The sequence below is a fragment of the Ranitomeya variabilis genome, chromosome 2 (assembly GCF_051348905.1).
Source record: "Ranitomeya variabilis isolate aRanVar5 chromosome 2, aRanVar5.hap1, whole genome shotgun sequence".
Taxonomy (NCBI): Eukaryota; Metazoa; Chordata; class Amphibia; order Anura; family Dendrobatidae; genus Ranitomeya; species Ranitomeya variabilis.
Window position 1 is genome coordinate 410,523,130 of NC_135233.1, and position 24,972 is coordinate 410,548,101.

At 46.6% G+C, this 24,972-nt stretch overlaps 1 protein-coding gene across 2 annotated transcripts in view; it reads right to left on the reverse strand.

Moving 5' to 3' along the window:
• SYTL4 (synaptotagmin like 4) overlaps positions 1-20,371 on the reverse strand; it is a 262,603-nt gene extending 242,232 nt beyond the window's left edge. Inside the window, exon 1 of one of the 2 annotated variants that reach the window (XM_077286536.1) lies at positions 20,100-20,371. Coding sequence is in view for 1 of the 2 variants with exons in the window: in XM_077286534.1 (XP_077142649.1) it covers positions 8,661-8,672 (12 nt within the window). In the remaining variant the exon portion in view is untranslated. Of the gene's footprint in view, positions 1-8,660; positions 8,688-20,099 lie in introns of those variants that run through there. The other variant, XM_077286534.1, reaches the window with a different exon arrangement.
• Positions 20,372-24,972: the final 4,601 nt, after the last annotated feature.

Consider the following 24,972-nt stretch of genomic DNA (forward strand, 5'->3'; position numbering starts at 1 on the left):
ATATGGGGTATTGCCATGTTCAGTAAAAATTGTGGGACAAATTTTGGTGCCATTTTTTGCCCAGTTCCCCCTGTGAAAATGTAAAATCTGGGGCTAAAATAAAATTTGGGTGGTAAAAATGTAGTTATTTTTTCTTCAATGCCCAATGGTATAAAATTCTGTGGAACACCCGCAGTGTCAATATGATCACTGCACTCCTAGATGAATTCATTGAGAGGTGTAGTTTGTAAAATGGGGTCACTTATGGGTGGTTCTGCTTTTCTGGCACCTCAGGGGCTCTCCCAGTGGGTTATGGCACCTGCAAACCAAAACAGTAAAATGTGGCGCTCCTTCCCTTCTGAGATTTGCTCTGTGCCTCAAAAATATTTCCCGATTACATGAAGGGTATTTTGCGCACTTAGGAAAAAATGGACCTCAGTTTGTTGTAACAAAATTTCCTATTAGCCCTTAGAAAAATTAAAAACTTGGGGCTAAAAACATTTTAATGGTAAAAATGTAATTTATTCTTTCTTCACTGCTCAGTGATATAAAATTCTGTGAGGCACATGTGGTGTTAATATGATCACTGCACCCCTAGATGAATTTATTGGGGGGCGTAGTTTGTAAAATGAGTTCACATATAGGGGGTTTCTGTTCTGGCACCTCAGGGGGCTCTGCCACCTCAGGGGGCTCTGCCAATGTGACATGGCACCCTCATATCATTCCAGCAAAATCTGAACTCCAATATGGCGCCTCTTCCCTTCTGAGCTTTGCACTGTGCCTCAAAAGTAGTATTCCCCCACATATGGGGTATCGGCGTCCTCAGGAGAAATTGCGCAACAGATTGTATGGAGCAATTTCTCCTGTTACCCTTAAGAAAATGCTAAATTTTGTGCTAATAACATTTGTGGGGAAATTTTTTTTAATTTTTTATTTTACTTTTACAGCTCAACGTTATAAACTTCTGTGAAGCACCTGAGGTCTCAATGCGCTCAGCACACATCTAAATCAGTTCCTTAAGGGGTCCAGTTAACAAAATGGTTTCACTTGTGGGGCATTTTCACTGTTTAGGCGCATCAGAGGCTCTTCAAACGCGACATAGCAATTGTTCCAGGAAATTTTGCATGCAAAAAGTCATATGACGCTTCTTCACTTCCGAGCTCTGCCGTGCGCCCAAACAGTGGTTTTCTCCCTCAGGTAGGGTAACTAAATGCTCAGTAGAAATTACAAAACACATTTTGGGTTCCTTTATTTCCTGTTATCCTTCTCATGGATCTGAAGTACAGTTTTGGTGAACAAAAATACATTTTCATTTTTTTTCTACATTCCAAAAATTCCTGTGAAGCACCTGAAGGGTTAATAAACTTCTTGAATGTGGTTTTGAGCACCTTGAGGGGTGCAGATTTTAGAACGGTGTTACTTATGTATTTTCTATCATATAGACCCCTCAAAGTGCCTTTTTTTTTTTTCACAAATAAGACTCAAGTCATATCAAAGAAACTTTACTACTATAATTAAGTAAAATATGTCACAAAAAACAAAAACAAAAACACATTCTCAGGATCACCAGGATCCGTTGAAGCGTTCTAGACTTATAACCACATAAAATGACAGCGGTCAGAATTGTAAAAATTGGCCTGGTCATTAACCATCAGGGGTAAAGGGGTTAACAACTGCCCAATCACCCTTGGGGGAGAGGATGGGAACCATCCAGCCCTGAATCCCCTTAGGGTGTCCATTAGCATCCAGTCCCCTGATAACCAACATAGAGGAGTTGATCCTTCTCTTTTATACATCCAAGGAGTCACATAACATGTTGAGTTCAAGGAAAATCACTTTTTTCCCCCAAAGTACATAAAATCCACACAGTCAGAAAAGAAAAGCAAATTCACGGGCTGCAGGGGTGGAGTTAGAAGGGGTTCATCAAATGAAAAAAAAAAATACTCAAACCAGTACACAAAAGGAGCAAGAATTAAGAGAATTAACTTTCCTGATCATGTATTGAACATACAGGAGATCCAACTACTCAATAGAGGTCTGTCCTTTTGCCCAACGAGGGCAGATCCCTTTGATCTCTTTTCGGAAACTGATCATCAAGTGGCATTACCTAATAAAGGACAAATCACCCTAATCCAGCACACCATAGAGTCCGATACAGCAGATTTAATTCAACATGTTGAAGTCCACCCCAAATCCACATTTTATCCACATCACCATAAGGACAGTCACATAGAAACCTTTCATCATCTAGTACAGTAAGAACTAAGGTTGCTACCCAACAGAATTTATAAAGATAATCTCTCTTTGGGTGACCGTCCCAATATGGAACAGCTCAAAACAGAACCCCCACATTATAAATGGCGCTATAACAATAAATAATAATAATAATAATAATAATAATTATCCTAAGGACAGCAGATAAAGGTGGGGGGTTTTTTATTCTGCTACCGTGTTTCCCCGATAGTAAGACACCCCCGATAGTAAGACGTAGTGGGGGTTTTAGCGGGGTCGGCTAATGTAAGACGCACCCCCGAAAGTAAGGACGTACGGTAGTAAACTGTACCGTCTGTTGGGAAAATATAAGCCATAGTGTACCGGTACCTTTGGCTGCAATAACTGCATGATGCGGACGGTTAGGGCTCCTTCTCACTTGCAAGCAATACAGCCGAGGCTCGCAGGTTAAAACCCAGCGCTGGCACTTGGGAGCGGAGCGTGCAGCTCCATGTAATGCCGTGCGGCCGCACGCTCCGCTCTGGAGTGCCGGTGCCAGAGCACCGGCACTCCAGAGCGGAGCGTACGGCCGCACAGCATTACATGGAGCTGCACGCTCCGCTCCCAAGTGCCGGGCCAGCGCTGGGTTTTAACCTCGGCCGTATTTCTTTGCAAGTGAGAAGGAGCCCTTAGACGGACAGATCTGGAGCGGAGGGATGTGGAGGCCGCGGGAGCAGCCTCCCATAGGGTATGGGGCTGTAATGTTGTCCGTGGTCCATCAGGACAACATACAAAAACACGCAGCCTCAGTGCCCTCATGTGCAGCCGCTGGTGGCCCCTCTGATTGGCCCAGCGGCTCCTGCATGAGGAAGAAGCCACACCTCTACCCAGCACCGCAGAGGAATTGATCCGATCGCCATTACGGTACCAAGTAAGCAATTCATACCGTAAAATGCACCTGTTACCCCTATGTATCCCATACAGCCTCCCATAGGGTAACAGCCCCATACAGTATCCCATACAGCCTCCCATAGGGTAAGAGCCCCATACAGTATCCCATACAGCCTCCCATGGGGTAACAGCCCCATACAGTATCCCATACAGCCTCCCATAGGGTAACAGCCCCATACAGTATCCCATACAGCCTCCCATAGGGTAAGAGCCCCATACAGTATCCCATACAGCCTCCCATGGGGTAACAGCCCCATACAGTATCCCATACAGCCTCCCATAGGGTAAGAGCCCCATACAGTATCCCATACAGCCTCCCATAGGGTAACAGCCCCATACAGTATCCCATACAGCCTCCCATAGGGTAACAGCCCCATACAGTATCCCATACAGCCTCCCATAGGGTATGGGGCTGTTACCCTATGGGAGGCTGTGTGGGATACTGTATGGGGCTGTTACCCTATGGGAGGCTGTATGGGATACTGTATGGGGCTGTTACAGTATCCCATACAGCCTCCCATAGGGTAAGAGCCCCATACAGTATCCCATACAGCCTCCCATAGGGTAAGAGCCCCATACAGTATCCCATACAGCCTCCCATAGGGTAAGAGCCCCATACAGTATCCCATACAGCCTCCCATAGGGTAATAGCCCCATACAGTATCCCATACAGCCTCCCATAGGGTAACATCCCCATACAGTATCCCATACAGCCTCCCATAGGGTAACAGCCCCATACAGTATCCCATACAGCCTCCCATAGGGTAACAGCCCCATACAGTATCCCATACAGCCTCCCATAGGGTAACAGCCCCATACAGTATCCCATACAGCCTCCCATAGGGTATGGGGCTGTTACCCTATGGGAGGCTGTGTGGGATACTGTATGGGGCTGTTACCCTATGGGAGGCTGTGTGGGATACTGTATGGGGCTGTTACCCTATGGGAGGCTGTGTGGGATACTGTATGGGGCTGTTACCCTATGGGAGGCTGTATGGGATACTGTATGGGATATTGTATGGGGCTGTTACCCTATGGGAGGCTGTATGGGATACTGTAACAGCCCCATACAATATCCCATACAGTATCCCATACAGCCTCCCATAGGGTAACAGCCCCATACAGTATCCCATACAGCCTCCCATAGGTTAACAGCCCCATACAGTATCCCATACAGCCTCCCATAGGGTAACAGCCCCATACAGTATCCCATACAGCCTCCCATAGGGTAACAGCCCCATACAGTATCCCATACAGCCTCCCATAGGGTATGGGGCTGTTACCCTATGGGAGGCTGTGTGGGATACTGTATGGGGCTGTTACCCTATGGGAGGCTGTATGGGATACTGTATGGGGCTGTTACAGTATCCCATACAGCCTCCCATAGGGTAAGAGCCCCATACAGTATCCCATACAGCCTCCCATAGGGTAAGAGCCCCATACAGTATCCCATACAGCCTCCCATAGGGTAAGAGCCCCATACAGTATCCCATACAGCCTCCCATAGGGTAATAGCCCCATACAGTATCCCATACAGCCTCCCATAGGGTAACAGCCCCATACAGTATCCCATACAGCCTCCCATAGGGTAACAGCCCCATACAGTATCCCATACAGCCTCCCATAGGGTAACAGCCCCATACAGTATCCCATACAGCCTCCCATAGGGTATGGGGCTGTTACCCTATGGGAGGCTGTGTGGGATACTGTATGGGGCTGTTACCCTATGGGAGGCTGTGTGGGATACTGTATGGGGCTGTTACCCTATGGGAGGCTGTGTGGGATACTGTATGGGGCTGTTACCCTATGGGAGGCTGTGTGGGATACTGTATGGGGCTGTTACCCTATGGGAGGCTGTATGGGATACTGTATGGGATATTGTATGGGGCTGTTACCCTATGGGAGGCTGTATGGGATACTGTAACAGCCCCATACAATATCCCATACAGTATCCCATACAGCCTCCCATAGGGTAACAGCCCCATACAGTATCCCATACAGCCTCCCATAGGGTAACAGCCCCATACAGTATCCCATACAGCCTCCCATAGGGTAACAGCCCCATACAGTATCCCATACAGCCTCCCATAGGGTATGGGGCTGTTACCCTATGGGAGGCTGTGTGGGATACTGTATGGGGCTGTTACCCTATGGGAGGCTGTATGGGATACTGTATGGGGCTGTAACCCTATGGGAGACTGTGATACGGAACCATAAGCAGTGCTTATACTGTTCGCTATATTTTTGCCCCTAGACATGAGCGCTTCCGGTTCCAGTGGTAAAAGGAAGAGCTACACCGTGGAATATGAAAAAGCGATTGTGGAAGAATCTTGGGGCAAAAATGTAGTGGAGTTCTGCAAGGAGGAAATGTTGGATCACCGACTGGTCCAAAAATGGCGTGCAGACTACACTAACCTGAGTGAAAAAGTGGAGAGCGGAATGGCTAAAAGGCGCAAGATTGGATGTGGTCGGCAACCAATGTATACAGGGCTGGAAAGCCTGGTCTCTGAGTGGGTTGCAGACAGGAGAGCAAAGACATTGGTGGTGACCAGGGCTCTGATTCAGGAGTATGCCCTTGCAGTGGCACCACAGTTTAACATTTCCCCTGAACAATTCAAAGCATCACAGCACTGGGTGGATAGCTTTCTTGAACGCAATGACCTGTTTTTGAGAAGATCCACAACCCTCTTTAGGCTGGAAGATGCTGAGATTGTTAAACGTGCATTTGCCTACAAGAAGTTTGTGGATGACATTGACTTCTCTAAATACAGTCTTTGCAACATGATCGCCATGGATGAAACTGCCGTGTTCATGGGCCAAGCAGCTCAAACCACCATTGATCAACGAGGTGCCTCCTCAGTGTACGTTCCCTCCACCGCTTATGAAAGTGCACGTGTCACCTGCATTTTGGCGATTCGCCTGGATGGCACTAAAGTAACACCGCTACTCATTGCAAAGGGCAAGAAGGACAAGATTGAGCGGGTTTCTGGCATTTATGTGCTGGAAACTGAAAAAGCCTGGGCCACACAAGCTGTTATTAGGAAGTGGCTTGATTTAATGCTGCCGCTTGTTATGCGAGGGAACAAAAGAGGGATGCTGATCCGGGATGCAGCCAGCACACACCGCGCCAAAACCATGAAAAACTTCCTTCATGAGCGGAGAATCGACCAAATCATGATTCCTGCAGGGATGACGGCTTATCTCCAGACTCTGGATATCGCCATTAACAAGCCGTTCAAGGACTATCTGCGTGCGGAAATCAATGACTACATTGAAAACCGAATGGAGAGAAATGTACGTGGGAACTTTGTGAAGCCCAGACAGCCAGAGATTGTGAACTGGGTTAAGAATTCATGGGGTAAGATCACTGACACCTGCGTTGCAAATGCACTACGAGCTGGCTACCTGGACAAGACCTGCTCATTTCAGGACAGTGCCGTTGCTACCCATGAGAGATATGGGCCAATGATTCAGCAGGAAATGGAGTCCCGAGAGTCCCAAGAAAATCCACAGGAACCTCAGAGTGTGGATGTTTATGATGATGTTCCTGAAGATGATGACATGGTTGTCATGGAATAAATCTGTTTTATCTTCCAGTATAACATATTCAGACTGTTTGTTCTTACCGTTTTTCATTGTTTTACATGTTATACATGGAAATACCGTCATGATATGGTTGTAACAAGACATTCTTGGCATTTGCTTTTATAAAACTGTTTTGTGGTGAATACCATACTGTTCAGGTTGTTAATAAATGTTAATTTTATGGTAAAAACAAAAAACGAACCATTTTTTTCCTAATGTAAGACACCCCCCCGAAAGTAAGACATAGTGGGACTTTTGAGTGGTAAAGGAATGTAGGACGCTGTCTTACTATCGGGGAAACACGGTAGGTGCGATGTGATGTATATATATTTGTATGTAATCTGGCTAGGGAAAGTGTAGTTAACTAACAGGTTCACTAGAGGGAGCACCTTATAGTTTAGCAGCAAGTACCCTGTTGATAGTTCATTTAGGAGGGGCCACGGTGGGATAAGATAGGAGGAGAGAGAAGCTTGGGAGCTGACCAGTAGTGATGAGCGAATATACGAGATTTCTCGAGCATGCTCGGGGGACCTCGCAGTATTTTTCAGTGCTCGGAGATTTAGTTTTCATTGCCGCAGCTGAATGATTTACATCCGTTAGCCAGCTTGATTACATGTGGGGATTCCCTAGCAACCAGGCAACCCCCACATGTACTTATGCTGGTTAGCAGCTGTAAATCATGCAGCTGCGTCAACAAAAACTAAATCTCCGAGTACTTACAAATACTCGGAGACCCCCCGAGCAACGAATATACTCGCTCATCACTAGTAATGTGTAATCTTTATTTTCAGTTTTGTGTTAATGAGACTCTCGTGCCCTAAGGCAGGGTCAGTGTATGTGATCCTCTGATTAGCTGCTTCATAATGCAGACTGCTGACAGGTCACCGATCCCTCACTGACCTGCCCCCTAGTTTGCATAATGAATAGATGTACATAGAACATATACAAAAACGCTTCTGCCCCTGCGCTGCAGCATAATTGCATGTGTACCTTGCACTTAATCCCTTCTGTTGATTTAATTGAGCAAGGAGGAGAAAAAAAAAAAAAAAAAAAAGCCAATTTGAAAATGGCTGTTGGATCTATACACACCGAAAGCTGCTACTTCTCAGGAACAACAGGCGCCATTTTCAAATTGACTTTTTTTTGTCCTCGCTCAATTAAATCAGCAAAAAGGATTGCATGAACGATTGGTGAAGACAGCTAGTAGTTCCTTTTGTTATAGTGGAGTTGGCAGTGATTGTATAGGGAGGAGAGATTACATATCATCCCACGCTGTTAGCTCTTTGAGCACTAATACTCGAGTATTAATTCTGGCAGTTAAGCCCAACCCTCACAGTTACCGCTGTATTCTGCGGACCATAAGACGGACCCCAAATTTTGGGGAGAAAGATAGGAAATAAAAATATTTCACCAACATGACGGTGCATCTTATAGTCCGCTTTTACGGCTGCGGTGGAGCGGGGTCCCAGGAGGCAGGGTCCCTGTTGCAGGAAGTCGACATATTGCCCCACTCTTGTTGCCTCCACCAGCTTCCTGCAGCAGCCACCCTGCCTCCAGGGACCCCGCTCCACCGCAGCCACCCTCCTTCCCCAGTAAGCTACATTAGGCTTATAAGATGCACCCCCATTTCCACTAAACATTTTGTGGAAACAAAAAGTGTGTGTCGTAGAATCCGTAAAATATGGTATGCCTGGAATCGGAGGTGTAGAAACCATACGCTCACTGCGATTTCCCCAATAACCGGCCTAGGAGTGGAAGCTGACAAATTGGTGGCATCTGTGTGACCTCTCCGATGCATCTCCTTAACAGTGCACATGTGTGTTGTTGGGGTACAGCATGTACGGGCAGTGATACCGCCAAATGGAGACACAGCAAGATAGCTATCCAATTCTCTGGATTCCTGAACATTACATTAGTTTTCAGTAGGATCTCACCCATAACTGCATCTGTCACTTTATATGTTGAGGAGTTTTGTCTTCTGTATCAGCATTTCTCACCCCCCCCCCCATCCTCAGAAATCCCAGGTCAGGATCTGATGAATTATAATAGTAAAAAATGATTAAAATGTCTTTGGCGTCCACAGTACCTACAAAGCTAGTACAATACTAAGGAAATCTTGAAAAGATGGATGGTTGAGCACCGGCCAGGGCTATGCAAGTCATAGAACATAAGAACAATCCTTTAGTGCAAACACATAAGAGTCGCCCGGCAGGGCAGTGGGGTACTCGATACCGGGTCTGGTCACAGTTAAAGGGGTGGTCACGGTGGCAGCAACCCGGTCCGTGGCCCTGGGCACTCAAGTAAAAGGGGAAAGGTCTTTAAAGGGTTTAATAAAGTTTGTATTCGCGACACCACCTGTGGTTCTCGGTCAGAGGGGACCGACGCTGCTTAAAGGGGTCCTTGGGGTGATGTTACTGCAGCAAAAATGGTGAAGCTTCCCACAGGTGAAGCAGGGTCCCCAGGGCTCCCGCTGTGTTTGGCAGGGATGGTGAATGCCGGCAAATAAATGGGGGACACAGAGTTGCAGTCTTTACTTGGTTTACTGATATTGCAGTCAGCCTCAGACCAGGGTACCGGCAACAGGTGTAGATGGAGTCCAGGCAGCACAAAAACAAGTAGGAATCCCTTTGACAGGTCAGTTTGGGAGCCTTCCACTATGGGTTGGTTTCTGGCCCCTTGCTACCTGTGGTTATCCGACAAGGTACCCCTTTCTCACCTGTCCTGGGACAGTATCTGAATGGTAGGCAACTTGATACGTTCTCTTGGGGTCTCTGACATGGTGACATCTCTAACTGCTGCTGTACCTCAGGTGTTGTGTTGGCAAATTACATTCAGTCCTATGCCCTCCGGTACTGCCGTGGGACCTGTAGTTCCCCACGACCTTGGGCACACGATGCCCGGTTTCTGCGCTCTGGCTTAGAGGAGGCCCAATCGCAGCCCTCCTCTAGCGCCTGATCACTCCTCTGCTCCTTCCCTTTCTCTTGTCTGCACAAGACTGTCTAACTTCTCCCCTAGACCAGGATGTATATTGAGGGAAGCTCCCCTAAAACCAGGTTTTGAGCTCTCCCTTCTGGCCTGGAGTCAGAATATGTTGCATGTAAGATTACCTGCCAAAGGGATCCCTCATTTCCAGGTATGGCATTACCCTCCCCGAGAGGAAAGCAGCACCACTGTGGTACCCGAACTCCTGGGGTGCCACACATGCAATGCCCCTGGGTCTCACAGTTACAATGTGTCTGGTACTAGAGGTATAGTGTGGATCACATGGGCAATGAACCCCTCTAGAAGATTCCAGCAGGGACAGAAAGGTGTACAGCTGCCTAAATAAATATACACTAGACAAACAATATATTGTACAGTTTCCTGGGAACCGGTCGTGAGAACAGTGGACGTTCTTGTGCCAGATTACACTTTATTTGTTTTGTATGAGGCATGTTATTCATCACAGATACGAGCTGTAGAGGCCGAGCACTACAGGCTGTCAGTAGGGTAATCCACCTGAAGAGCAGACAGCCATTGCTCCATTTTGAAATATGGAAGGGAGCCTTCCTGGGTTTCTGGTTGGCCAATAGCTCCAACCATATTAAAAGGGAGCCTGTCTGGTCCGATAACGCTATTAACATGCAGATATAGAGTTATCCAGAGGGTAATAGGGTTATGAAGATGCCTCGCCGAAAGTGTTCCACTGGGAGAAAAGGAACTTTATTTCTCCCAGGAGCCTTCAGCTTTCAGGCATGCCCAGAGCGGCTACAGTCACCACTCCCATTACCGAGCACTGGTTGTGCACGCGCCCCACACTGACTGTTTCATTGTGTTACTTAAGCAGCGACTACTGGAAGAAAAAAAAAGTAATAACTCACTTCGGCTTCCAGTCATTGGTGCAGAGAGCGCTCAGTCACCGATTACTACAGCGATTGTGTTGTGATCACTCCCAAGCATTTGTGAGATTACCAGCTCTGAAGCAATTGTATGAGGGGATGGCTTTAATAAAAGTGTTAGGGGGGTATTATTGCTGTCTCACTGTGTAGTGAGCAGCAGTTTGAAGTTTATTTCCTCCCTGTAGCCACAGATCCAGTAACACAGCAATACTACAGGAGGGCAGAGGTGTATCTAGCCTTTCCTGCACCTGGAGCAAAGGATCAGTTTGGCGCACTTCCCCCCCCCCCCCCCGCACCAAACCGCCCCCATTTGAACCTCAACTCTATTGCAACTGTATGACCAAGCCAAGGTACATTCCTGAATCCCCATAATGTTAAAATAGATACCAATAAAAGTAAAATTAATTGAGACATCAGTAGCTTAAGTGTTTTTGAATATCCATATTGAATCAGGAGCCCCATATACTCCTGCATAAAGGTTAATAATGGCCCCATAAGATGCTCCATAGACACATTTGCCCAATATAGTGCTGCAGAAACGTTAATTATGGCCCCATAAAGATATTTGCCCCATATAGTGCTGCACAAACGTTAAATTATGGCCCCATAAGATGGTCCATACAGACATTTGCCCCATATAATGCTGCACAAACGTTATGGCACCATAAGATGCTCTATACAGACACTGGCCCCATATAGTGCTGCACAAACGATATGGCCCCATAGATGCTCCATACAGACACTTGCCCCATTTGCTGTTGCTGCGATTAAAATAAATAAATAAATAACATACTCACCTCTCGTCGCTCAGGCCCCCAGCACTTTCAATATTGACCTGCTCCTCGTACCAGCCGCCGCTCCATCTTCAGCGTCTTCTGCACTAACGTTCAGGCAGAGGGCGCGCACTAAGTCACCGCGCCCTCTGACCTCAGCGTCACTGCAGAAGTCGCTGAAGACGGAGCGGCGGCTGGAACGAGGAGCAGGTTAATATCGCACAGTGCAGCACTCCCCTCCCCGTTATACTCACCTGCTCCTGGCGCGGTGCAGTCCCTGCTTCCCTGGCGCCGGCAGCTTCTTCCTGTACTGAGCGGTCACCGTTACCGCTCATTACAGTAATGAATATGCGGCTCCACGCCTATGGGAGGTGGAGCCGCATATTTATTACTGTAATGAGCAGTACCATGTGACGGCTCAGTACAGAAAGAAGCTGGGACCCTGGGGAGCCAGGGACCTGCAGAGACCGCGCCAGGAGCAGGTGAGTATAATTAGACAGCCCCTGCTCCCCTGCCGACTCCTGGGTATGACTTGAAGAGGAGCTTCCTTGGACTGCCGCATCATCAGGCGGCTCACTGGCGCCCCCGTCGGCTGCGCCCAGGGCACATACCCCGGCTGCCCCCCTGGATGCGCCACTGCAGGAGGGGCTGTGGGCTGTAGATATTGAGCAGAAAGGAGAGATGTACTGCAAGACTGGGCTGAAAGAAGAGACGTACCGCAGGATTGGTCTATGCACGGGCAGCTCAGAAGACAGATGTACCGCAGGATGGGTCTGTGCACGGGTAGCTCAGAGGAGAGATGTACCGCAGGATGGGTCTGTGCACGGGCAGCTCAGAGGAGAGATGTATCGCAGGATGGGTCTTGTACACAGGCAGCTGAGAGTAAATTGGTACTGATGGATGGGTATCTATATACACGGGCCTGAGAAGAGAGCTGTACTGCAGGATGAGTCTGTATACAGCAGGCTGAGAGGAGAAATGTACTGCAGGAGGGGCTGAGAGGAGAGGTATTACTGGATAAGGCTGTATAAAAGGAGTGGATATAGGATGTTTTGCCCCCAGGTACATTCTGCCCGCGCACATTTCATCCCCAGCATGATACTTACCTGTCGCAGCTGCAGCTTCTTGGGTCACGGAGTGCAGTCTAGCGGTTCCCCGTGACGTCAGATGGAAACAGTTGCTATAACATGTCACAAAAGTGAAGCACCCTGTACAGTAGTTTTGTGATGTGGATTGATGACGGACGGGAATTCATGAACCACAAGGACAAACTGGCGAAGCAGCCAAACACAAAATTCTGGGGGCAAAACAGGGCAAAATGTACCCGGGGGCGAAACATCCAAATCCCAAAAGGAGTTGACTTAAGACATGTACTGCTTGATGGGGTTGAATGAATGGGGCAAAGAGTAGTGATGTACTGTAGGAGAGGGCTCTTCAAAAAGAGAAAAGATATAAGGTACCGTCACACTAAACGACATCGCTAGCGATCCGTGACGTTGCAGCGTCCTGGCTAGCGATATCGTTTAGTTTGACACGCAGCAGCGATCAGGATCCTGCTGTGATGTCGCTGGTCGCTGAATAAAGTCCAGAACTTTATTTGGTCGTCCGATCGCTGTGTATCGTTGTGTTTGACACCAAAAGCAACGATACCAGCGATGTTTTACACTGGTAACCAGGGTAAACATCGGGTTACCAAGCGCAGGGCCGCGCTTGGTAACCCGATGTTTACCCTGGTTACCAGCGTAAAAGTAAAAAAAACAAACAGTACATACTCACCCAGCGTCATACCTCCCCCAGCGTCTGCTTCCTGACACTGACTGAGCGCCGGCCCTAAAGTGAAAGCACAGCGGTGACGTCACCGCTGTGCTGTTAGGGCCGGAGCTCAGTCAGTGTCAGGAAGCGGACGCTGGGGGACGCGCAGGTGAGCATGTACTGTTTGTTTTTTTTACTTTTACGCTGGTAACCAGGGTAAACATCGGGTTACTAAGCGCGGCCCTGCGCTTAGCAACCCGATGTTTACCCTGGTTACCCGGGGACCTCGGCATCGTTGGTCGCTGGAGAGCGGTCTGTATGACAGCTCTCCAGCGATCAAACAGCGACGCTGCAGCGATCGGCATCGTTGTCGCTATCGCTGCAGCGTCGCTTAATGTGACGGTACCTTTACTGCAGATTGATTGAGGCTCTGATTAGATGGTTTGTGATTAGTTTAGCCATGTATTTTATCTGCTGCTGACAGATCAGTGATGTGAAGCTACAAATGCTGCTCCGCTGATGCATATGGCAGAAGGTAATCTTCTGCATATGCATCAATAGTGGCATTTGCAGTTTCACATCACTGATTTCTCAGCAGCTGGCATCAAACAGTCCAGCACAGCACTACACTGCCTAGTTATTAGAAGCTGCCATGTGCAGGATACTTGAGCTCTATTAGAACCAACTAATGATGCAGAACCACACAGGCAGCTATGCTTATGTAGATTACAGAAGATAAAGTCAGGCAGGGACTGTATACAGTGCACAGAAGCATAAAGGTGAATTCCACATACAAATTAGCTTCATGATAACTCAAAAGGTAGGAGTAGGGGCAAAAAAAAAACAAAAAAAAAACCTTTGCTGGACTTGGTCAATATATTACCAATAATTTGTGCTTTCTGAAAATGTGATTCTGGGAATAACCTTGGAAAAAGAACCTGTTAGTCAATTCATTGTGCTGTAACCACTGACAGAATTAATCAGAACCTGGATGCACAACTGTAGCCAGGTATATTTTTGTTCTTTGAAGATACCGCCGGGAACGCTAGCTGGAAGCCGGGCTAATATGGCTCTGCCCACAGATGGCTTGACACACTCCGCTATAGGAAATGGTCATGTCTTTTCCTATTTACCCACATGGGAGAGGTGGGAGGTGAACCCTTGGTTTGGGCAGCAAGAATCTAAGGACAGGTTGTATTTAACGTCAATGGAAATAAAGGACAGGAGGGATTTGGGGCAAGTAAAGTAGGAAGCAAAAAGCAATCCACATTTGCAGACATTTCTCTGCCCTCAATAGTAATGTGTTATTGCTGGGTGGAAGGCTATAAAGCCCAATATACCTACACAATGCTGTCATGATCCTGTAGACAATTTCCAGCAGAAGCCAATGACACATGTGGCATAATAAGTTACAGGCGTCATTTAGAGGCAGCACCCACCCCAACCCGGCCACAGATCATAGGAGGTTTTAGGCTATGTGCACACGTTGCATATTACCTGCAGAGCTGCAGCTTTTCATTCCGTGCAGAAATGCTGCAGATCTGCAAGTGATTTACAGCACAATGTAAATCAATGGCAAAAAAAAAAAACGCTGTGCTAATGGTGCGGAAAAATGTGCACAGAAAACGCAGCAGATTCAAAAAAGGACCATGTCACTTCTTTTTGCAGATCTGCTGCGTTTCTGCACCTATTCCATAATAGAAATCTGCAGGGGTAAAAAAAAGGAAGAAATTTGCACAAAAATCTGCAACGTGTGCACATACACCCCCCCCCCCCCTCCCAAAAAAAAAGGTGCAGATTCTGACGTGCCAAGAAATTCAGAATCTGCGCAGAAAATTCCACAGTCAAATCTGCAACGTGTGCACATAGCCTTACTGTCCATGAATGTCTGGTTCATCTGCAGTATTTGAGTCATGAGCCAGAAGTGCTGGTCAGAGGAATGGATCAGGGAGAACATTTCATCTGTTTCACATATTTTTACTACTTAAATAAAAGTGGAATTAAAATCATCAAAGATTTGGGGATTTCATGTTAGACTAGATGGTGGCCTGATTCTAACGTATCGGGTATTCTAGAATATGCATGTCCACGTAGTATATTGCCCAGCGATGGAGCATACAGCACAGAGCCACGTAGTATACAGACTTAAAATGAAAAATAAACATATTCTCACCCTCTGAAGGCCCGTTGAAGTCATGGCCCTGTGTGCGGTGCACACTTCAGCTTCCGGTCCCAGGGTTGGTATGAGCGCAGGACCTGTGATGACGTCGCGGTCACATGACCGTGACGTCATGGCAGGTCCTTCTCGCATACCATCCTTGGGACCGGAAGCTGCCACTTGCATGGAGCGGTCACCAGAGCATCGCGAGGAGCGGGAAAGGCGGCGGATGGCGAGTATAGCAGGTTTTTTTTGTTTGTTTTTTTATTATTTTTAACATGACATATTTTTACTATTGATACTGCATAGGCAGCGTTAATAGTAAATAGTTGGGGACACACAGGGTTAATAGCAGCGGTAAAGAAGTGCGTTACACCGCGGCCCGTTACCGCTGGCATTAACCCTGTGTGAGCGGTGACTGGAGGGGAAGGGGATTATGGAGCGGGCGCTGGGCACTGACTGCAGGGGAGGGACTAATCGGACTGTGCCCGTCGCTGATTGGCCGCGGCAGCAATGACAGGCAGCTGCCGAGACCAATCAGCGACGCGGGATTTCCGTGACCGGAAGTTGAGGACAGAAAGATGGAAGTACCCCTTAGACAATTATATATATATATATATATATATATATATATATATATATATATATATATATATATATATATATATATATATATATATATATATATATATATATATATATATATATATATATATATATGTTACACTTGTGGGCCAAGATGGTTCTCAACATCTGAGGTGCGATTCAGTGATTATAACATTCACGGACTGTGAATCATCGGATTATAAGTAATCAGACAAATACATGTGAACTAATTATTATAGATCAGCCGATTAGACAACCAGGTGAGGTATTGATTACGTTTGTATTTCAAAGGGGTGTAACTCATTTATACTGAATAGTATATACACAGTGCTCTGCATAAATAAGTACACCCTCAATATCTCACCGAACGAAAAAATAATTTCCAAATTTTGGACATTTTTTAACTCCTAACATGACAATAAGGGTAAAAATATAACTTTAATTACAAGATCTGAAGGCTTACTCAAATTAGTTAATACTAAAAAGAGGACACCCCCCAAAACTCCAACATCTAGTATTGTGTATGACCACCTCAATTTATAAGGTCAGCACCAAGTCTTCTAGGCATGGAATGATAAAGTTGGCAACATATTACAACACCTATCTTTTTCCATTCTTCACAACAAGCTGTTTGAGAGCCTGGATGCTGAATGGAGAGTGAGGACACCATGTCTATTCAGGACCCCCATAGGTATCAGTGTCTCCATAGTCATGGAGGTTTAACATCACATCATGGACATCAAAATCCATCTAGATAATGAGAGCACTAAGGCTATGTGCACACGTTGCGGATTTTGCTGCAGATCCGCAGCGGATTGGCCGCTGCGGATTTGCCGCAGTTTTCCATGCATTTACAGTACCATGTAAACCTATGGAAAACAAAATCCGCAATGCACATGCTGCAGAAAAGAACGCGCGGAAACGTAGCGTAGTTTATTCCGCAGCATGTCAATTCTTTGTGTGGATTTCGCAGCGGTTTACACCTGCTCCATAATAGGAATCCGCAGGTGTAAAACCGCAGGTGGAATCCGCACAAAAACAGCATAAAATCTGCGGTAAAACGCAGTGCTATTTACCTGCGGATTTCTCAAAACAGGTGCAGAAAAATCTGTAGAGGTTTCATCTACGTATGCACATACCCTAAATCTATCAAATGAGGCCCAGTCAGGGATAATGCGCTCTATCCGCAGCTTAATGATCTAACCACAGTAAGGCCGGGGTCACACTAGACCGTAATACGGACGAGTGCTATGTGATAAAAAAAATCGCATAGCACTCGGCCCAATGTTAATCTATGGTTCAGCTCCCATCATCCGATATTTTCTCCACCGTATTTCGGATCCGAGGGAACTCGCAGCAGGCTGCGATTGTCAGCGTATCTCGGCCGAGACTCGCCAATGAAAGTCTATGGGTGTGAGAAAAAATCGGATTACACACGGACCATGCGTGTGCATTGCGAGAAATACGCAGCGGTGTTCTATAGAAAAGCCGGTAATTCAATTGCCGGCTTTGCATTTCTCCTTCACAAACCCGACAGGATATGAGACATGGTTTACATACAGTAAACCATCTCATATCCCCATTTTTTTTGCATATTCCACACTACTAATGTTAGTAGTGTGTATGTGCAAAATTTCAGCACTGTAGCTGCTAAAATAAAGGGTTAAATGGCGGAAAAAATTGGCGTGGGCTCCCGCGCAATTTTCTCCGCCAGAATGGTAAAGCCAGTGACTGAGGGCAGATATTAATAGCCAGGAGAGGGTCCATGGTTATTGGCCCCCCCCGTGGCTAAAAACATCTGCCCCCAGCCACCCCAGAAAAGGCACATCTGGAAGATGCGCCTATTCTGGCACTTGGCCACTCTCTTCCCACTCCCTGTAGCGGTGGGATATGGGGTAATGAAGGGTTAATGCCACCTTGCTATTGGAAGGTGACATTAAGCCAGATTAATAATGGAGAGGCGTCAATTATGACACCTATCCATTATTAATCCAATTGTTGGAAAGGGTTAAAAAACACACACACACATGATTAAAAAGTATTTTAATGAAATAAGCACAGCGGTTGTTGTAATAATTTATTGTTCTCTCATTCCATTTTCAGACCCTCGCTTGGCAAAACAATAAACACACAATATACATACCCTCTCTGATGAACTGTCACGTCCCATGAAGTAATCCATCTGAAGGGGTTAACTAATATTACAGGCAGAGCTGCGATAAACCACTCGCTCGTGTCTGTAATCCCCGGGTGCTGAAAGGAAAGCAGGATCTGTACTTACATTCAGTCGCGGTGATGCGCCCCTGCTGGATGTTCTCATGAACTGCAGCCTGGGAACTTTTTCCCACGCTCCAGGTCATATGAGGACATCCACCAGGGGGCGCATCACCGCGACTGAAGGAAATGTAGGTCAATGACCTATAGTTACCTTCAGTCGCGGTGATGCGCCCCCTGGTGGATGTCCTCATATGACCTGGAGCGTGGGAAAAAGTTCCCAGGCTGCAGTTCATGAGAACATCCAGCAGGGGCGCATCACCGCGACTGAATGTAAGTATAGATCACTGCTTTCCTTTCAGCACCCGGGGATTACAGGCACGAGCGAGTGGTTTATCGCAGCTCTGCCTGTAATATTAGTTAACCTCTTCAGATGGATTACCTCGTGGGACGTGACGGTTCAGCTGAGGGTATGTATCTTGTGTGTTTATTGTTTTGCCAAGCGAGGGTCTGAAAATGGAATGAGAGAGCAATAAAATATTAAAACAACCGCTGTGTTTATTTCATTAAAATCCTTTTTAATCATGTGTGTGTGTGTTTTTTAACCCTTTCCTACAATTGGATTAATAATGGATAGGTGTCATAATTGACGCCTCTCCATTATTAATCTGGCTTAATGTCACCTTCCAATAGCAAGGTAACATTAACCCTTCATTACCCCATATCCCACCGCTACAGGGAGTGGGAAGAGAGTGGCCAAGTGCCAGAATAGGCGCATCTTCCAGATGTGCCTTTTCTGGGGTGGCTGGGGGCAGATGTTTTTAGCCACGGGGGGGCCAATAACCATGGACCCTCTCCTGGCTATTAATATCTGCCCTCAGTCACTGGCTTTACCATTCTGGCGGAGAAAATTGCGCGGGAGCCCACGCCAATTTTTTCCGCCATTTAACCCTTTATTTTAGCAGCTACAGCGGCCAAATTTTGCACATACACACTACTAACATTAGTAGTGTGGAATATGCAAAAAAAAATGGGGATATGAGATGGTTTACTGTATGTAAACCATGTCTCATATCATGTCGGGTTTGTGAAGGAGAAATGCAAAGCCGGCAATTGAATTACCGGCTTTTCACAGATATCGCGCTGAATGAAATATAAATACAGAATATATATATATATATATATATATATATATATATATATATATATTTATATTTATTATATATACCGTATATATGTTTTCCCGAACATTTGAGCACATAAATCCATTAGATGTCAGTTTTGCAAGCTTGCGAGAAAATCTCGGCATACGGATGCCACACGGATGTCACACGGATCATTTGATGCGAGGAAATCGCATCCTCGCACTGCACACGGATCACTGTTTTTGAAACATTTGTGCGATTCTCGGCCGTGAAAAACGGACCGTTTTTTTATACGTTAAGTGTGTCCCCGGCCTAAAAATCGCAACAACATAAAATGCTACAGCGTAACCTCGCCCCCCGAACCCCCAGGTAAGACGCTACAGCGTAACCTCGCCCCCGAACCCCCAGGTAAGACGCTACAGCGTAACCTCGCCCCCGAACCCCCAGGTAAGACGCTACAGCGTAACCTCGCCCCCCGAACCCCCAGGTAAGACGCTACAGCGTAACCTCGCCCCCCGAACCCCCAGGTAAGACGCTACAGCGTAACCTCGCCCCCGAACCCCCAGGTAAGACGCTACAGCGTAACCTCGCCCCCGAACCCCCAGGTAAGACGCTACAGCGTAACCTCAAATGCTACAGCGTAACCAGAGAACCCAGAAATGAATACTCTTCAGTATCTGCAGACACACTCCCTCCCTGTAGCTATGAAGCCACCAGCCATGCTCACAGGCTTCTCCATGAACAGGAAGCATTATGAGTTCATTATTAGAGTTCCTGCTGACGGAAGTTTTGACACCTTGCAATCCACAAACCCCAGCTGCATAATCCTGAGGGGCTGAGGACTTACCTGTCCTTGGGAGAAGAAGGCTCCGAGCTGCTGACTGCACAGTGTGGAAAGGACAGATCACAAAGTTTCTCAGGAGCAGCTGCACTAGGACTGAGGGAGAGGCTGCCTGTCTTAAAGTGACCACGCTCCAATTTCTCCCAGTGTCCTATTACAGCCAAGAAAGACGCAATGGAAAACCCAAACCCGGCGTGTGCAGCAGGAGCGGAAGCTAAAATTCAGGGCGATGCCTTCTGTCAGGGAGAACTATCCAGAGAATGTGATCAGCTGCTTCTATGTCGGTGAAAGTGGATGTTATACAGGATGATAATGACAAGCCTGAGTAAACATGGTGATGACGCCTTACCTTCTGATTATAACGAGCCACTGCTTGATAGAACTCTGCTTGCTGTCAGTGAATGGAATCTTTGATTCCACCTTCAGACCAGGATAGGGATGATCTGATGCAGGTGTTGGGCTTCTAGTTAGTTGGACACAATGTACACGTACAGGGTATTAGATTAAGGTTATGTGTACACAGTGCGTTTTTGAAGCGTTTTCTTGGCCAAAAACGCTATGGAATCCTTCGGGTATGTGTCCACGGTCAGTAAACGCTGCTTGTTTGACGCCGCGCAGAGCTGCAGCGTCAAACACGCAGCGTCCAGATGTTCCAGCATAGTGGAGGGGATTTTATGAAATCCCGTGTCCACTATGCGTGGAAACACGCATCCGACTTCCCTGCGACTCCGGACATGCTGCGCGTCTTTTCAGATCGCAGCATGTCCGTGCTACCTGTGGCGAGGTTATGTGTCCACGTTCAGGATTGCATCTGGATTTGGTCAGTATTTTTCATCAGTATTTGTAAGCCAAAACCAGGAGTGGAACAATTAGAGGAAAAGTATAATAGAAACACATGCACCACTTAAGCATTTATCACCCACTCCTGGTTTTGGCTTACAAATACTGATGGAAAATCCTGACCAAATCCTGATGCAATCCTGAACGTGGACACATACCCTTACCCTTATGCAAGCTTATTCTATAACAATCCTGAAGTGTGCACATGAACAGTAAATTTCCTTTGCGTATTTGCAGTGCATTGTTTTCTGCAGCATGTGAATTCTTTGTGCACTTCTGTAGCGTTTTTCACCCATTGACTTCAATTAAGTCAGTCAAATCGGCAGCAAAAGCGCAGGTATAAAAATGATTGTGGATTTGCTGAGTTTTTGTTTTGTGTTTTACAGTCTTCCTATGGCATTTCCCACGCTGTCGTCTGTGTGACAGCGTAGGAAACACCAGCTCGATAGTTCTTATCGGTGGTAACGCTACCACCAGTAAGACCGTCGGTCAGAGTGCTTCGGGAACACGCTGTCAGATGTCAGCATTAGGGCCCCTTTCCACTTGCGAGGAAAACGGACGAGTGCAATCCGATAAAAAATCGGATTGCACTCGGATCAATGTTATTCAATAGGTGTCTTTTCATTTGTGATTTTTTTCTCAGCCGAAATCGGACTGAGAAAAATCTGGATCGGCTGAGAAAAGAATCGCAGTATGCTGCGTATTGCTGCGATTCTCGGACGAGACTCGCCAATGCAAGTCAATGGGTGCGAGAAAAAAATCGCACAGCACTCGCACCATGCGAGTTCTGTCCGATTTTTACGCACCGGTGTCCTTTGAAAAGCCGGTAATTCAGCGCGGTGTACAGTAAAATCACACTGACAGGTTAGAATAGATATATACACATAGAATAGGTATATGTACATATATATATGTCAGTGAGACACCTATATATGTATATTTATATTTAATGCAGCGCTAGATAGCATTAAAGCCGCTAATTCAATTGCCGGCTTTTGCCCTCTCCTTCCCAAACCCGACAGGATATGAGACATGGTTTACATACAGTAAACCATCTCATATCCCTTCTTTTATTACATATTCCTCTTCACTAATGTAAGAAGTGTCTGTGGGTCAAATTTGGGGGCTCTAGCTATTAAATTAAAGGGTTAAATCGCGGAAAAAATTGGTGTGGGCTCCCGCGCAATTTTCTCCACCAGAGCGGTAAAGCCAGTGACTTAGGGCAGATATTAATAGCCTGGAGAGGGTCCATGGTTATTGGCCCCCTCCTGGCTACAAACATCTGCCCCCAGACACCCCAGAAAAGGCACATCTGGAAGATGCGCCTATACTGGCACTTGGCCACTCTCTTCCCACTCCCGTGTAGCGGTGGGATATGGGGTAATGAAGGGTTAATGCCACCTTGCTATTGTAAGGTGACATTAAGCCAGATTAATAATGGAGAGGCGTCAATTATGACACCTATCCATTATTAATCCAATTGTATGAAAGGGTTAAAAAAACACACACACATGATTAAAAAGTATTTTAATGAAATAAACACACAGGTTGTTTTAATATTTTATTGCTCTCTCAATCCAGCTGAAGACCCTCTCTTGACAAAATAAGAAACCCACAATATACATACCTTCTGATGAACTGTCACGTCCCACGAGGTAATCCATCTGAAGGGGTTAAAATATTTTACAGGCAGGAGCCCTGCTAATGCAGCTGTGCTCGTGTCTGTAAGCCCCGGCGAATGAAGGAAATGTAGGTCAATGACCTATAGTTACCTTCAGTCGCGGTGATGCGCCCCCTGCTGGATGTCCTCATATGACCTCGAGCGTGGGAAAAAGTTCCCAGGCTGCAGTTCATTAGGACATCCAGCAGGGGGCGCATCACCGTGACTGAAGGTAACTATAGGTCATTGACCTACATTTCCTTCATTCGCCGGGGCTTACAGACACGAGCACAGCTGCATTAGCAGGGCTCCTGCCTGTAAAATATTTTAACCCCTTCAGATGGATTACCTCGTGGGACGTGACAGTTCATCAGAAGGTATGTATATTGTGGGTTTCTTATTTTGTCAAGCGAGGGTCTTCAGCTGGATTGAGAGAGCAATAAAATATTAAAACAACCGGTGTGTTTATTTCATTAAAATACTTTTTAATCATGTGTGTGTTTTTTTAACCCTTTCATACAATTGGATTAATAATGGATAGGTGTCATAATTGACGCCTCTCCATTATTAATCTGGCTTAATGTCACCTTACAATAGCAAGGTGGCATTAACCCTTCATTACCCCATAACCCACCGCTACACGGGAGTGGGAAGAGAGTGGCCAAGTGCCAGAATAGGCGCATCTTCCAGATGTGCCTTTTCTGGGGTGGCTGGGGGCAGATGTTTGTAGCCAGGAGGGGGCCAATAACTATGGACCCTCTCTAGGCTATTAATATCTGCCCTAAGCCACTGGCTTTACCGCTCTGGCGGAGAAAATTGCGCTGGAGCCCACGCCAATTTTTTCCGCGATTTAACCCTTTAATAGCTACAGCGCCGAAATTTGACCCACAGACACTTCTTACATTAGTGAAGAGGAATATGTAATAAAAGAAGGGATATGAGATGGTTTACTGTATGTAAACCATGTCTCATATCCTGTCGGGTTTGGGAAGGAGAGGGCAAAAGCCGGCAATTGAATTAGCGGCTTTAATGCTATCTAGCGCTGCATTAAATATAAATATACATATATAGGTGTCTCACTGACATATATATATGTATATATACACATTCTATGTGTATATATCTATTCTATTCTAACCTGTCAGTGTGATTTTACTGCACACAGCACTGATTTGCCGGCTTTTCAAAGGACACCGGTGCGTACAAATCGGACAGTAATACGGATGTCATACGGATGATGCGATTACAAAAAACGGATGATGCGATTAAAAATCGCATTGCACTCGCATTGCACTCGCATGACAATCGCATACGTTACATCCGTTTTTTTGGTCCGGATTACGGACCGTTTTCTCTCTCGCAAGTGGAAAGGGACCCTTACCCCGCAGCTGTAACTGCGACCCATGGTAACGCTTCCGCAGACTGTCGGTCAGAGCATTGTGGGGTCATGCTGTCAGATGTCAGTGTGACCCCACAGCTGTGACTGTGACCTGCGGTAAAAAACTTACTGCAGGTGTGAGGACTGGCGGAACGCACCGAGTTAATATGGATGTTAAAATTGGTGCGTTCGCAGCCTACGGTCCACCGTGCAGGAGACAACCTGCTGCTAGAAAATGACGGCACTATATGGCGGTATGAGCTAACTCAGTTACTTCACTGAGTCACATAGAAAAGAACACGCTGTGCCCTGTTAGTGTTACAGGGGAACACAGCTAACTGCTGAGCTGATGGCAGTCAGTGGTCACGCACACAAAAACTCATCGGAGGTGCCGGTATTCTAGGGGCTTATTTCAGCTGGGTCCCTGAATACAATCATACAGGCACGACCACAATTAGCAAGTTCATAACATGAAGTGATACTAGCGCATGGCCATGCAAACCTTTTATAGCTGCAGCAGCTTCACGACCTTCCTAGAGGACCAATGGAAGCTGCTACAATACCAGAGCAACTTCAGGACCTTCCTAGAGGACCAATGGGAGCTGCAGCAGTACCTGAGCATGTGACCCCTGACCTCCAATGAGAGGTCTTACCTTGGGCATGCTCGGAAAGGAAAAAGCAGGACTTAGTCCCAGAGACGTCTGCTCGCCGCTGACCAGTACTGGCTACAATGGCTGAGCCTGGGAAAGCAGCAGAAACCATCCTCACGGATGCGAATCAGGTTGTAAGCACCCCACAGGTCTAATTTGGTAAATACCCTTGCTCCTTGTAGCCTATCAAAGAGCTCAGATATCAGGGGCAACGGGTACTTATTCTTAACGGTGATGGCGTTAAGACCCCTGTAATCTATGCATGGATGTAGTTCTCTGTTCTTCTTCTGCACGAAGAAGAACCCCGCCCCTGCAGGTGACACTGACTTCCTAATGAACCCCCTTGCCAAA